The 15727-nt window shown below is 38.9% G+C and overlaps 1 protein-coding gene and 1 long non-coding RNA gene across 2 annotated transcripts; one reads left to right on the top strand and one right to left on the bottom strand.

Moving 5' to 3' along the window:
• Positions 1-5656, top strand: LOC102082149 (piggyBac transposable element-derived protein 2-like). Its single transcript, XM_005469974.3, has 7 exons — positions 1-1035; positions 1159-1642; positions 3196-3247; positions 3356-3600; positions 3700-3757; positions 3934-4090; positions 4177-5656. The coding sequence occupies exons 1-7, from the start codon at positions 374-376 to the stop codon at positions 4451-4453; spliced, it is 1935 nt and encodes a 644-aa protein (XP_005470031.2). The 5' UTR covers positions 1-373; the 3' UTR covers positions 4454-5656.
• Positions 5657-11633: 5977 nt separating this feature from the next.
• On the bottom strand, positions 11634-14326 carry LOC102082207 (uncharacterized). Its single transcript, XR_269301.4, has 3 exons — positions 13192-14326; positions 11892-11983; positions 11634-11705 (listed from the first exon to the last, which is right to left on the bottom strand). It is a non-coding gene; the product is annotated as an uncharacterized LOC102082207 (long non-coding RNA).
• Positions 14327-15727: the final 1401 nt, after the last annotated feature.

Consider the following 15727-nt stretch of genomic DNA (forward strand, 5'->3'; position numbering starts at 1 on the left):
ACAAGCTAGTGACTCTGAGGAAGAGGGGGATTCAGATGAAAAGGACGGTGAAGTGTCTCACCTCCCAAGATGGAGAAAAGCACACACATCCGTTGATGCCTACCCAGACTGGCAGGGCCAGCTGCCAAAAGCTGATGACATCCTGTCCCCCCTCCAATACTTCAGAAAGTTCTTCTCTGAAGACATTCTTCAAGTTATTGTAGAGGAATCCAATTTGTATTCGATTCAGTGTGACCCCAACAAGCACTTAAACCTTACCACCAACGAGTTAGAGCAGTTCCTCGACTCTGTGGTCTACATGTCCCTCTTTGGCCTGCCAGCAACTCGAATGTTTTGGAACAAAGCCACCTGAGTGTCCAGAGTAGCAGAGACAATGACCCTCAACAGATGGGAAGCCATCAAGAGGTCCCTCCACATCAACAACAATGAGGGACAGGAACAAGTTGATCCCCTCTACAAAATACGTCCTCTGGTCACTCACCTGACATCCAAATTGGTCTCCATCCCAATAAGTGAGAAGCTCACCATAGATGAGCAGATGGTGCCGTTCAAGGGGAGAAACAGATTGAAACAGTACCTACCATCAAAACCTAAGAAGTGGGGCTATAAAATTCTCATCTTGGCAGGATCTAATGGAATACCATACAACCTTGAGGTCTACACTGGGAGAGTCAACCAACATCTTGAGCTGCCAGATGTTGGAGCTAGTGGAAATGTCGTCCTTCGATTGGCCCTGCCAATCCCCAAGGAAGAGAACTACAAGCTCTTCTTTGACAATTGGTTCACTAGTGTCCCTCTTGTAGTCACATTGAATGAGCAGGGAATTCGGTGCACTGGCACTGTTCGTGGTAACAGATTACCTGGGATCAACCTGAAGAGCGATGCTGATCTGAAGAGAGCAGGACATGGGGCATTCGAAGAGAAGATAGCCATGGTGAGAGAAACCACCTTGCATGTTGTCAAGTGGTATGACAACCGCTCTGTGACCCTTCTGAGTGACCACATCGGAGCCAACCCTGTGACCGAAGTTGACAGGTGATATCAATTTATATTATCTTATAATATCTTCTTCTGCTAAATAGATTATCTGTTACTATGTTTTAAAATGTCAAGCAATAAATGAATAAATACATAAATAATCTATTATTATCATTACAGGTGGGATCGCAACCAGAAGAAACACATCACTGTCCCCTGCCCTGCTGTGGTGCAAGAATATAACAAGAACATGGGTGGGGTGGACCTGCTTGACTCACTGATTGCACTCTACCGCAACAAAGTTAGATCCAAGAAATGGTACCACCGGCTGGTGTTCCACTTCCTGGACATGATCATTGTAACCACCTGGCTGCTCTACAGAAGAGACTGTGAAGGCACTGGTATGGAGAAGAAAGACCAAATGAGGCTCTATACCTTCAAATCTTACATTGCAGAGGGCCTCTGCATGTGTGGAAAAAGCCTGGAGAAGAAGAGAGGTCGTCCCAGCCAGTCCATTGCTGGCGCATATGAGGAGAAGAGGAAGAAAGGATGCACAGCTCCCATTCCAGTCGAAGATGTCCGCCTGGATCAAACAGCCCACTGGCTGATCATGACTGAGGACAAGGGACGATGCAGGGTGCCAGGGCGCAATGGTGCCACAAATGCAATGTGCACCTCTGCTTCACCCCCGACTGCAACTGCTTCCTGATGTTCCACACGGAATGAACAAGACAGATCCCTCAGAGATCCCTGATGAAATATTGGATGTATTTTGGTGTTTTATAGTTCTGTGAAATGTTTACATTGTTTATTTGTTGTTTGTTTATTTGTTCGTCCTTGTTGGACAAATAAAAGTTATACTTAATAATACTTATATTATTATAGAATAACTTGGCGTTTGACTACCCTTATCGCACAATGTTGCCTTGAAGCAACAAACCAACATCTATTGGGGGGGGGGATCAAATCAAATTTTATGATTGATATATTAGTAGGGACCCTAAAGCTCCCCCCAAAATAGGGTGAAATATTTTTTTCCCAAAAAATTAAAAAGTCATGCAGTAGAGGGTTAACATTATTAAAGTTGTAGGCTATTATACAGTGGTATTACTTTAAACTGAGCAAAACAGTATTTTGATAAAAGAAAGGGACTCCACTTGTTTCAGAAAAAGCATTCTGTCATTTAATTGCTTGATCATGCTCTGCTCTGGCCATCTCTGCACTGTGTGGGTGACTGGTGGCTCCCTGCACACTAAGGGCTCATACACAAGGGAGAAGGTGCACCAGGTTGGGGGGGGGGGGGGGGGGGGGGTATGAACTGTATGCCTCTTTTGCATTCGTATACAGTAAGTACAAAGTTTTATTCCCTATGGTGGGGCAGGTCACATACTGGGTGAAGGTCGGCAGTGTGGAGTCCCAGAGATTGCGTTTGCAGTCTGCTGACCACAGAGTGGGTAGAGTCACATGCTGCCTCCACACATGCTAACAGCTCAATGTATCTGTTGCAGAGTTGTTCTTTCCCAGCCCAGGGTTACACCATCTGTTGTTTAACAAACACTGCCAGTCCCCCGCTGGAGTGAAATACAGCATTCTGTCGGGGCAAACGCCGTTTTTAATAGCGTTTTGAATTATTAAATAGCATTTTTTATGCCCTTTCTTAACCAAACGAGTTAGAAAATTGCCGAATATTGGCTTAGATGGCTTGCCGCAGTTTCTGCAGAGCGACGTTCAAAGACAGGTAAAAACGGCGTTTTTTCCGTCACTCAGAAGGGGCGTTCAAGATGCCCGTCTCTGGCATAAAATACCAGATTCTGTCTGGGCAAATGCCGTTTTTTACAGCGTTTTTTGTTTTTTTATGCTGGGTCAATCTGAACAAGACCCCAAAAAAGGTCCGTGATCACTGTCGTATGGGCTCAAATTGTGGTCATAAATATTTTGTATTTGTAAATCAAATGCGTACTTGTGAACTGAGTTTGTAACCTCGTAAACCAAAATATCTGAAAATGTTTTGTTTGTGCATCTATAGATGACTTAGTGCTTGTGCTAATTTGTGTGACTGTAAAAAATATATTTACACAACTTACAATTTTGTTTTGTTAAGTTCTGGTTACAGATACAAAACAAAAAACTATGTAAAATTCTGCACTAAAGTTCCCTGGCTGTGTGTCAGTTTTATCTTACAAGTATGAATTTTGACCCAATTTTTCCTCCTTTCAGCTGATTGGTCAATGTCATGTCAATCAAATTCAACAGTCCAATCAGGGAACAGGTGGGTTTGGCTGTTGGAGAGGTGCTTTGCTGAGCTTGTAACTTGAAGTCATCTTTTGATACACTGCCAAGGTGAGTAAGGTCACATCCGAATTGATCGATTGACCAGGTTTCCAAACAGTGGCGCATCAAACAGAGTTTTTTAAGACAACTCTTGAGCAATTATTTTCTCCCATCTTCTGTTTGTGTTTGACACTCATTCTTATTTTCTACCTTGTTTGTATTTTTTTTTTTTTTTCCTGCCCGAATTCTCTGAAGAACCTGAAGAGGTTTGGCTTTACACAAACCTACAAGCTTCGGAAGGTGTATGATCCTGTTAGGCTGCAGAGGGACTTGGTGGTGTCATCCAAACAGGTAAAAACAGACTGCAGAACATCTCAGAGAATCGGCTTAATTATCGCACTGATGTGAGACTTCATGAAACTAACACTCTTTTGATTTGTTCCTTCTCAGGGTGGTGGCTGTTACAGTCTTGTCAGCATCATCAGTCATTATGGAGGCACAGAATCAGGTAAAACAACTGACTTGTTACAAGCAGAAAATGATTTAACAGAATTTGCTACTTTTCAGTGAAGGACTCGCACACAAAAGCTTTTGATGTTCTGAGAAGCACTAAGTCAAAATCACTGTTTGCTTGAATCAGTCGACTTCCAGAAGTTTGATTCATTTGTCTTAATGTGATTTCAGGACACTACATCTGTATTCTGTCCATCCTGAGGAGAGTCCATACTCTACATCAGATAATTGGCTCACCTATAATGACGCACAGGTGCTCCACACAACTGGATCTGCAGTTTGTGAGGAACAGCAGCACTCGGCCTACATCCTGTTTTACAAGAGAAATGTAAGAAAACACAGCATCTCATCCTGAAGTGAGAGAATTTTTAAATGTGCTATTTCCTTGTTAACCAGTTTTGTCTTCATTCTGAGTTCTAAAACAGGGTGTGGAGGGGAAGTTAAGGTCATCATCATGCTGAGAAGGAAAAGCAGTCGTCCCAGCCCACCATCGCTGACTGGAGGACAAATATTAGTAAGCATTGCCCTTAGGAGGAAGGGTCCTCCCAGAGAGCCTGGTTCCTCCCAAGATTTCTTCCTCAAGGAGGGAGTTTTTTCTTTCCACCGTCGTCCCACATTCACTGGTCTCATCAGCAGAGACATTTTCAACCTCCTAAGACCTGAACTCTATCATGGCATGGTGTTTCTCTGACGTGCCTTGCTTGTCTTTTGAGATGGAATGCCCTGTGGGTTGATCACTGTGACCAACTCCTATACACTCTCATTTAAAACTCTGGTAATCGGTCATTGGAGTAAGATATTTGAAATTTGAAGTTAAAGTGGAAAACTTTTGAGAAAGTTGAACTCACAAGTTCCTGCCAAACAGAATCTGTTCCAGCTGTTTGAAACTGCATAAGACAATTAGTGCATTAAAGGGGAGAGATGATGTAGATGTAAACAATGGCACAGCAGCAAAAATTTACATTGAACCATTAAGAAAGTGGTGAATGTTAAATTAAGGCTATGTCCACACTTCATTCGTGTGAAAACGCATCTTTTTTTCTCCGTTTTGGCCTTCCGTCCACACTGAGATGGCTTTTTTGGTCAAGGAAAACTGAGTAGTGTAGACCTAGCCTAAGAAGTGTAAAATAAACACTGAAAACAATAAAAACAGCTCAGCAGCAGTGAAACAAAGGCTACGTACACACGTACACGGGTATTTTTGCATTTGCACCTTTCGTCCACACGTAAACTGCATTTTCAATCACTGAAAACGGAGATTTTTAAGAACTCCTGCCACGGTGATTTTCGAAAACTCAGTTTTTGCGTTTACGTCTGGACAAGGAAAACGGAGATTTATTCACACAACGTCAAAAGTGTGCGCCTTTTTTGATGTCACTCTGTGTACCATGTTATTGTTTACTTGAGATGAATTTCTACAATGGCAGATATAGACAAAATACTGTTGCTGTTAATCTGACTATCTGCAGTTTTTACACGCTTACAATTTACAAGTTGCAATTTGGATAAATTTAAATTTTTAAATTAAAATTTATGCAGTAGCTGCTCTACCAGGTAGAATCATTAAGTTTAAAATCCAGGCGTCCGTGAAAACAGAACTTATCAAATTTAATGTAGTTAGAAGTTAGCATGCAGCTCACTAGTTTCCAGTTAAACATAATATACCATGTTCTGCCTGAGGGATTTCTGAAAAAATTAAAACGTACAGCTCTGCTATAACTTATGAAATAAATGAAGACAGAAAACTTGTCAGTGTGCCCCCTCCCCTCCTTTAATATTGACAGTTATAGCACAAACAGCACTACTATATGGTACTATTCAAGGTACTCATTCATGCTAGTTATTTTATGTCTCCGTCAGACTCCCACATCTATAATATTTCTTTGACACAGACTTGACAGGTCGATACTGCAGATGATTGAAAAAAAATGTATAACATTTTATTAATATCTAAAATATAAATTATATTTTCAAAAATATATAAATACTTTTGTATTATTAAATTTTATATTCTAAAGGATCTTTTATGATATACATATCTGAACATTATTCTTATCAGCATTTGTGATAGGTCCTTTTATCATGGGTACTGTTTGATCATTCTGGATACAAGGCCTTGTCCAATGAAAGACTGCAAACAGAGCTGAACCTTTTAAAAAAAACAAAAATCACGTTAGTCTGCCTGCTATTTCCTTTAAAATTGAAAAATTGTAAAACATATATAAATTGCACAAACATAAACTTAAAAAAAATTAAGTTCAACAATTTTGAATTATTTGGGTTTTTTTGTGTAAACATATAATGTTCAAAGTTCACAAAAATAAATGTGAAAATAAATGTTAAAATATGACTTTTAAGACTTAAATAAAATGAAACATGTAAAAATGTCCTTTGTTCAATTCTGAAGCGCTCCTTATACTTTTATTAGTTTCAGAGTTTATTATATGAACCTCTATATAAGATAGAAAAATATCCTAATATGGTTAACATATGAATAAAATAATGGTTTTACAGCCAACACTAAAAGATAAGCACCCACACCATGACTGGGATGATAAACGTCAACAGCAGCACGTAGAACAGACTGACAAGAGTGGTTATCACCAAACCACTGAGGACAGAACAGGTGGACAGGGGGAGGGGCAATTAGGGCATTTATAAGACATTACAGCATCAATTTTAAGGTGAAAATGAAGCTGTAGCAAAGATGTGAACTATATTAAGAAGACATCAAAAATTAGCCTTCAAATTGAAAATTAACAAAAAAAAAAAAAATTTCAAAAACCATTTTCGAATTCCAAATTAAAACACTGATTTTCAAAATGTTTTTTTAAAAACACGATTTAAAATAGTGATTCCACTCCTCATTTTAAAATCCATTTCCCTTTCCTGTTTGCTCACGGAACAGCTCACAGATTAAGTATCCGGTCTTTAAGTGATGGTGTGACGAATCCTGCTTCCGAGCCCAAACTACCCTGCATTTAATAAGGCTTTTGTGTTTTTAAACATGTTTTAATACCTTGTATCTTGATCTATTTAATCTCAAAAAGCCTCTAAAAACAGTCAGTGATCACTGTTGGCCTCTCTCAGTTTTTATTACCGCTATTCATTCTAAAACCTTACGATATAACTACAGCCCAGCCCATGCAGCAGTATATGAATGGCTAACCTCGTATTGTGGATGGATTATCTCAGTTGTTCTCCTGACTGAAGTTTGGTCTGTTTACAGCATCCTGCCATGCGATTGCATTTGTTCCTAACCATCGAGAATCCTCACGTTAACTTTTATTGAATGGAAGAAAGTTAGTGTTCATCCTCCAGCTTTACTGTTTATATTATGCTAACATAGCTGTTTCGCTAGCGATCACGTAGCACATCGTTATATACCAATTAGCCAAACTTCACTAACCCTACAAACATCACTGCTGTTTAGTTTTCGGTCTTCATTTATGTCGGATGTGATAGCAGAGCTGTATGTTTTAATTTGTTTCAGAAATCCCTCAGTCAGGACATGCTATATTATATTTAGATGGAAGATAGCGAGCTAACTCCCTGCTAACTTCGTTAAATGTAATAAATTCAGTTTTCACGGATGCCTAGATGTTAAACTTCATTGTTACACCTGGTAGAGCAGCCACACTGATCATTTTATTAGAGATGAAAGAATTTAGACAGTTTTTCAACTCTCAGTGATGCCACAGTGATCGTTTGACTTATGGACCTGCAGCAGAGTTTGGGCCCAGACAAGGCTAATGACGTCAGACTTAAAAACCAGATTGCAGTGGTTCCCACGTGCCCCAAGCCATAGCAAGGAGAGCGAAGTATGAATAAAAAAAAATAATGTTTGGACACTGCTATCATAAAGGACAGGTTTTTGATGGGGCTCCCACACATACACAAGGAGAAGATGAAACACCGCCAGGTGTGCTTCCAAACCAACATCCTTCCAAGCCAAAGATTCAAAAATATGATGAAGCATATCTTGCCTTTGGCTTCACCTGCACAACGGTGGATGCCAGAGTAGGTATCCCCGACAGAATTATTTTCCCCTGCGTTGGGGGCATGCGCTGGGCTGTCCAAATCACGGGCAAACAGTATTCCACAATCTTCATTTTTAGTTAAAACACTTCTTATAATGACTAACTACTCCTCAAATTTTGGAGATGTTAGCTCTTTATATTGTAAAGTTACAGTGGGATACAAATAATATCAGGCTGATCCTAACACAATTTGTTCCCCCTGTTCATATCACGGACAAACGGTATCTCACAGTTGTAAATGTTTTTAAATCCATTTTGCACAGAGAGGCTTTTTTGAAAAATGTGTTGATAGCAATGTTGAATATGCTTACACAGTAAAATAAATTAATAATACACAAAATAATTACACCACAAAGATGGTTTGTTTCTGTTATTTAAGGGCTACCACACGTACATGGGTATTTTTGAAATCTGAGATTTTCTGTTTTCGTTTAAAAAAAAAAAAAAAAAAAAAAAAAAAAAAATCCCGTCCACACGTACAGTTTTGAAATAACATTTCCGTCCGCATGTAAACACAACAAAACAAAGTCAAATGCTGTCAAGAACATGCCCAACATGCCCGGGAGGGAAAGAGTCAGGGGCGTAATTTCCAGGGGGGTTAGGGGGGTTATGACCCCCCCCAATAATCAGACCCAACCAATATAACCCCCCCCAATAAAATTATGAATTATCTTGCATAAATAGGCTGTTGATTTTCATTACTCATTTCAGGTATTACCAGCAAAATAGTTGCATGTTTAATCATCTGGGAATTTACCCAGATTTATTTATTTATTTATTTATTTAAACAGAGATCTTGACCCCCCCCCCCCCCCCCCAATGTTCAGCACAAAGTTACGCAAATGGAAAGAGTAAACAGGGTTTTGTACTTCTGAAAAGTTTGTGATTTACTGGAAAGGCAGCTAATTTTGTGTTACTTTTTCATCCACATGTAAACACTAAAAGTCTACAAGCCTGGGTGGGAAAGACGGGTTTTTTGCCGTCACAAAACCTTAATTACTTCCGAAAACTTTTTGTTTTTCTGGAGAGGCAGCTAATTTTGTGGCACTTTTCAAGTGCTTTCATCATTTCAAATGTTAATAACGGAAGACAGTATTTTAGTTGGTGTAGACTCACAACTTAGGAATGAACACAGCGGACAGCTTTGACGTTGCATGAGTAAATCTACGTCTTCCTCAACCATACCTAAACGCAAAAACTGAGTTTTGAAAAAATCTCCACTCTGGCAGGAGTTTTTAAAAATCTCAGTTTTCAGTGACCAAAAACGCTGTTTACGTGTGGATGAAAGGGCCAAATGCATAGAAAATCTGCATTTTCAAAAATACCCGTGTATGTGTGGACGTAGCCTTTGTCTCACTGGCTCTCATGGCCAGAGTTTATTCAATAAAGAAAGAAACTGAAAATTTTACGTTAGTCTGAGTGATTCATAATGATACATAACAGCGCTGTGAAATATTCCTGGTGTAAACACACATTTTAGGATTGGACAAAATGCATACAGCATACACAAATATAATAAAAAATAAATAAATTTATTCAACACCAACGACATTGGTGCCTGGATTTGTTTGTGATAGCATCTGTGTTGAATGTAGAAGCCATGTCCAAAGTTCACTCTGAACTACTTTCTCACAGTGTTAGTGTGCTCACGGTGTGTTTATTATTTCAGTTTTGGCACCAATTTATAGTCTTAATTGGACCATACCAACAACACAAAGGTCATAATTTTCAGAGCATTTTATAATTTAGTGAAATAGATTTTTTTTTTTTTTTTTTTTTTTTTTAAATAGAGATTCCCCACAAAGTGAAAAAGCCTTAATGAAATAAAAGTGCCTTTTAAAGTTGTTTATGTATTTAAAAGCTAAAATGGGTCAGTGCCAAATCTAACACAAAAGTTAGGTTAAGTGCCTGGTGATTTGTTGGACTGGTAGGAGACTGAAATAATGTTGTGCATGTTTCTCATCTCATCCGAACCAAAAGCTCCACCCTAAAATGGGTGGATTAGTTTGAAATCTTTATTCGTAGTTATTCGTAGAAACTAATATAGGTCATCCAATTAATTAGGTTGCTTTTAAATTTAACATTGTAAGTTTATCCAGTAGGAGGAAGCATCCTAAAGCTCTTTGCAGACCACCCTGTATGATTCTCTACTCTCCGACCAGAAAAGACAAACCACAGGTCTCAGTTGCAGCACCCCATCCATGTCTGATCTTGCTTCAGCAGATCCAGCAGCACTGACAGAGACTTTGTGTAATCGATCAAAGTTTATTTAAAAAAAAAAAAAAAAAAAAAAGGGTCCAGCAACAGGTCCTGTGTGAAAAATGTAATATTTGTGTCACGGGTTGCCGGGGCAAGTCGTGTGTGAATTATTTAGGACCCAAGATGCGGCAGCTCTGGTGCAAGTGCGTTTATTACTCAAAAGTAAATCCAACAGAGATGGCGAGGATGAGCGTAAAACTAAGAAAACCTAAACTGGGAAAAACTAACAGAAACAGAGATGCAGGGAGGCATGGGGAAATACACAGAATGACGGACGGAGAGACGCAGACCATAACATACCAAGTAACGCAGACAAACCAGCAACTACAAAGACAGAAGACCCGACTTAAATACACACAGAGAAACACAGGGAGATTACACACAGGTGGTGAACACAGCTGGGAGTAATTAACAAGACGAGACAACAGGTAAAACTGAACACATTCACAAGAGACGCAGACCTTCACCATAAAACAAGAGAACACTACACGAGGATGCAGACAGGATACTGAAAGAGAGACAGAATAAAACACTTGGAACCTGAACTAAACATGAGGGCGAGAAAACAAAACCTAAACCAGAAGTAATAATCATCATCATAATCACTAATAGCACAACAAGAGAATACGAGAACAAATCATAATATAATAAACTCAACATACTGGGTCCAACGGACCCAGAGCCATGACAATTTGTATTTATTTTTTTCCTTCTTTAACTAATGTTCATGTTTTAGAAATATTCTTTTATTGTTATTTACTTTTAATAAATATCAATTTAAAACTGTTTAAAGTAGGCTTTATGTTCATACATGTTAAAAACAATTGTAAATAAAATGAGTTCAGTGACATTTTTTTTTAAATCAATTTATTCATAATAAAAAAACTTTTAAAATAACACAACAAATAGAACAACGTAACAAATGTATTCAAACAAATACATTTCTTAATGCATAACTGATTTGGGAACTAACATTCAATAATCAAAAACCTTTTAAAATAACACAATAAATAGAACAAAGTAACAAATATATTCAAATAAATAAATTTCTTAACTCATTTAGAGAATAGAAAAAAAAAAAATCTCTACATCCTCTCCTCCGCCTCCCTTTGATATCTCATGTCCTCTCTGATGAGCTCTTCTCCTCTTCCTCCCTGTTGTGGGTGGCTGACACTCTTCCTCATCAGTCTCCTCTTCCCTTTTGCTTTGGTCACCCACTACTGCACTTGGCCCTGGAGCGTCCTCAGGGATGGAGGAAATTAGGACAGGAGAACTAATGGAAGGCACTCTGTCCTATTACCTCATCCATTAGGGCAAACCAGGGCCAAGTAGCAGCAGTGGGCTTCCCACTAATTCCCTCTCCTGACCCTGGATACTTGCAATCCTAAAGGCAGAGGAAATCAGAAATGACACTAGACAAATAAAAAAAACAAAAAACAAAAAAAAAAAACAACAAAAAACCAAAAAAAAAAAAAAAACACCACATCTCTTAGTAAATGTACATTTATTAGATTGTTCTTAAAAATTATCTTCTTGATAACAACATACTTTGTATCTTTCTTTTTTTTTTTGAAGTTGTTCCATTTCTTTTTGGCCTGCGAGGCGGTGACTTTCCCCTGCAGGCCCATCTTCTTCAGAATTGTCCTGATCACACACAAAAAATAAGAGAAGAGAGAAAACCATGACAACTATGTTAATCCCTAAATCCAAAGGTTTTCACAGCAGAACACAAGAGGAATACCATCTGGACATCACAGGTTCTGTACAGAATGAAGGTTATTAAAACCGTACTCATATGAATATGATTTGTAAATTGATTTATTCTTGTACCTCCATCCTAGTGGCTGAATTCTTCACCCCAGTGAAGAGGTGGTCATTTTCTCCTCTTATTTTTATGAATTCAGCCGTTTGCTCTTTGGTCCCTATAACATATCACAAAAAGGTACATTTGGAAAAATCAAAATTAGCTGTATGTAAGCGGCAATAAAAACCTCGGGACCCACCATACAAGCTACTTTACGGGCATTTTTTTACGACGATTGTTTTAATTTAAAAAAACAACTCTGTAAATGCCCAAAGCCTAACACAACCGCTATAAAAATGTAACTTATGTACCACCAGATTTTCATATACGTACATTTAAAAGTGCATTCATCTCCCGCTTCGACCGCTATTGTTCCGAGAAAAATTCCGCAATGAGTTCTGGGCTGGCTAGCTATCGAGCTGGTGGGTACTTTTGCAAATGTGCGATGTCTTGATAAACCGAGCAGATATTTGAAGTTTACACAGCTGCATTCTTGCCTGAAAATATCTTAAGTTTATTTTGTGACCCACAAAGAGTAATATTAAAACTAAGTAGCTGCCGCCATTGTTGGAAACTGGAATTGGCTGGGCCACGCTATGAATTCTGGGATAGGGTGGGCCACGAAGGATACACCCGACCTATCCTTCAAATCTGGAGAAAAGGAGGATGCATTTGTCGGACGAGTCTACGAATTTGGACAGCCTTCGTCGCGTCGCTGTGACATAATCGGCCTACAAATGCGGCCTCCGGTGGATGCAGCCTATGAATTTGGACACCCCTATCATGTCAGGAAATATTAGATCAGCTGTGTAAAGCAGACAATTTACAAGTTAAAAATAAAAAAAAAAAATAGAGAAATAGCTGATTTAACTGCTGCTGTCTGCCTGTACTAACAATCTCCCTCTACTAGATTTTGACTTGTAGGTAAAAACATTTGAAATGGTACTTTCGCCGTCATCTGCAGCAGCTGTGTGTAAAAACAATCCATGTTTCAAATATTTCTTCAGTCCCCAATTCTAAATTATGAAACTATCAGACTGTGTGTGTTACGCTCTGGCACATACTGTAATCATATATGGCAGCCTCGCTTCTGTCAGTCTGCCCCAGGGCAGCTGTGGCTACAACCGTAGCTTGCCTCCACCAGTGTGTGAATGTGAGCGTTAATGAATAATGTCATTGTAAAGTGCTTTGGGTGCCTTGAAAAGCGCTATATAAATCCAATGCATTATTATTATTATTATTATTATTATATAAAAAAAAATTGGGTGTGGAAATGGCACCTCTGGGTCATACAATCTTTACTCATTTATTGTTGCAGGAACCGACCTGAGTGAGCGTGTGGACAACAGGTGTTATTCTAAGAAGGGAAACCCTTCAAAAGTGGACAGAGCAGTTGGGGAGCCAAGGCAATAGAAAAATATAAAAGATTTGTAAAATGTAAATTATTTCAGAAAAAGACAAAAACAGTTAAAAGACGCCTGGCCAGGGAGAACATAAAGTTAAAAGCATAAAAACAATACAGCTAAAAAGTCCAATGGCCTCAGCCACAAAAATAAAATCCACTAAAAGTCCCCCCCAAAAAAGGTGCAAAAACTGGCAGCGTCCTCGCCCGTCCTGTCTCCCTCTTCGCTCTGGTGCCAACTAAAGGAGAGAGGAGCAGCGGCAGTCACTATTCTTTTATTTCACCGGAGTTTCTTCTTAAAACAGAATTGATCAGGATTTACCCCGGATGGGCAGAGCTGTTAACTCTGCCTGCCACTTTGCTGTGTTTAACATGCGCATTAGTGATCAGGAGGGGGGACGGTGAAGGGAGAGGCAAGTCAAGAAATATTTACAATAAAAGCATAGCACAACTTGGAGGCCTCACACTAACGCAGGCTAGCATAAGATCTGGCAAGGACTCACTGAGAGCGCTGGTCTTTTATGCAGGTAGTCCAAATTGCAAACAGGTGCAGACCGTTAAGGGTTTAGGGGTGGAAGCTCCAGCTCTATAGAAAAATACATCTACTCACACAGACCATGACATTGTTAACCAATTAGTAAACAGTAATTTTAAATCCTCCTTAATCCTGAATGATAAGATTTCATCAATCACCATATCACAACACTTTGCTCTGAGACTGTGAGGTAGAGCCTTCAGCTACCAGGCCCCTTTGCTATAAAGTCAGTTCCCAGTTTGAATTCACAAAACAGACCTCTCTATTTTTAAGATAAGGCTGGAAATTTTTGTTTTTTGTTATAAAGATCATAGTTAGGGCTGGATCAGTTGACCCTGAATTGACTGTAAGTTAATTATCTCTTAGACAAGTTTGAAAATGTATCTCTGTAGACTCACAGGGTTACAGTTCTTGGTGCCATTGATACTACTACACTACTACTAGCCACCACTTTGTAGGTGGGAATTCTGGAAGTACTCAAATATCTGAATCCATTAGTTTAACCCTTGTAATGTCTTCCAAATTACCATACTCTTTTTGTTCTGTTCTCTTAATGTTGGATCTTACGTCGGCCTTTGATACTGTTGACCTTTGATACTGTTGACCACTATATTTTGCTTAACAGGCTGAAATACTGGGTCGGTGTCTCTGGGACTGCATTGAAATGGTTCTCCTCGTATCTCTCTGAACGATATTCTACTGTGGCAGTTTCTAAGTATAGATCATCTTCTGCGTCCCTGTCTTTTGGTGTGCCACAAGGCTCTGTGCTAGGGCCATTACTGTTTCTAGTTTATTTACTTCCTCTCCAGCACATTTTGAGCCCTTTTGAGGATATCTGTTACCATTGTTATGCAGACGATATCCAACTCTATATATCTTTTAAACCGGAAGAGGCTTCTAAGCTGCAGCTTTTAAATGTGTGCTTGGAAACCATTAAAGGCTGGATGGCTGAAAACTTCCTCCAACTAAATGAAAATAAAACCGAAGTCCTCTTATGTGCCCCAGATAGACATATACCCAGTATAATAAATGCTCTTGGTCCTCTTTCAACGTTTGTAAAACCATCTGTCAGGAACTTAGGGATTATCCTTGATCCTGCTCTTACGTTAGATAGTCATGTTAAATCTCTTGTTCGGTCTTGCTTTTATCATTTAAGAAATATTTCTAAATTGAGCTCTATAATATCCTATACCGAACTGGAGATTGTTATTCATGCTTTTATCTCTTCACGACTGGACTATTGCAATTCCCTGTTTACTTGTCTAAACAAAGGTTCCTTGGAGCGCCTGCAGATCGTTCAGAATGCTGCAGCAAGACTTTTGACGAAAGCTTCAAAATATTCACATATAACACCGTTGCTTATGCAGTTACATTGGCTTCCCGTCGAATTTAGAGTCCATTTTAAGATTTTGGTTTTAACTTTTAAGGCTCTTCAACAACAAGCACCACCATATATTATTGAGCTTTTACAGCCCTATGCCCCTAGTAGGTCTCTGAGGTCGAGTAGTCAGGGCCTACTTGTCATTCCGTATACGAGACTGAAAACTAGGGGTGATAGAGCTTTTGCTACTGTGGCCGCCAGACTGTGGAATTCCCTTCCTCAGGACTTACGATCCGCTGATTCATTGATTACTTTTAAAAAACAGCTGAAAACACATCTTTTTAAAATTGCTTTTTGCTAACTTTGTTTGTATTTTGTCTTTTTAATCTGTTATATCTTGTAAAGCACTTTGTGATCTCTATCTAGAAATGTGCTATATAAATAAAATTTTACTTACTTACTTACTTGTAATATGTAAAAGTTAAGATGGCATGTTAGTTTTAAAGCACTTCATTTTTTTTCTTTTTCAAATCAATGGGTTGATTTTTGCAGATGTATGGATTGCATTTTTGGCACATTTTTGATGTTTTGAGATCAGTCTTAC

The sequence above is a fragment of the Oreochromis niloticus genome, linkage group LG6, assembly GCF_001858045.2.
Source record: "Oreochromis niloticus isolate F11D_XX linkage group LG6, O_niloticus_UMD_NMBU, whole genome shotgun sequence".
NCBI lineage: Eukaryota > Metazoa > Chordata > Actinopteri > Cichliformes > Cichlidae > Oreochromis > Oreochromis niloticus.

What these genes read in the sequence shown, in the direction of transcription:
- LOC102082149 (XM_005469974.3), top strand. Translation starts at nt 374, where the DNA reads ATGACCCTCAACAGATGGGAAGCCATCAAGAGGTCCCTCCACATCAAC. An exon ending in ACAGTCCAATCAGGGAACAG is followed by an intron (nt 3,248 to 3,355) that starts GTGGGTTTGGCT and finishes TCGATTGACCAG; the next exon opens with GTTTCCAAACAGTGGCGCAT. An exon ending in TCCTGTTTTACAAGAGAAAT is followed by an intron (nt 4,091 to 4,176) that starts GTAAGAAAACAC and finishes CTTCATTCTGAG; the next exon opens with TTCTAAAACAGGGTGTGGAG.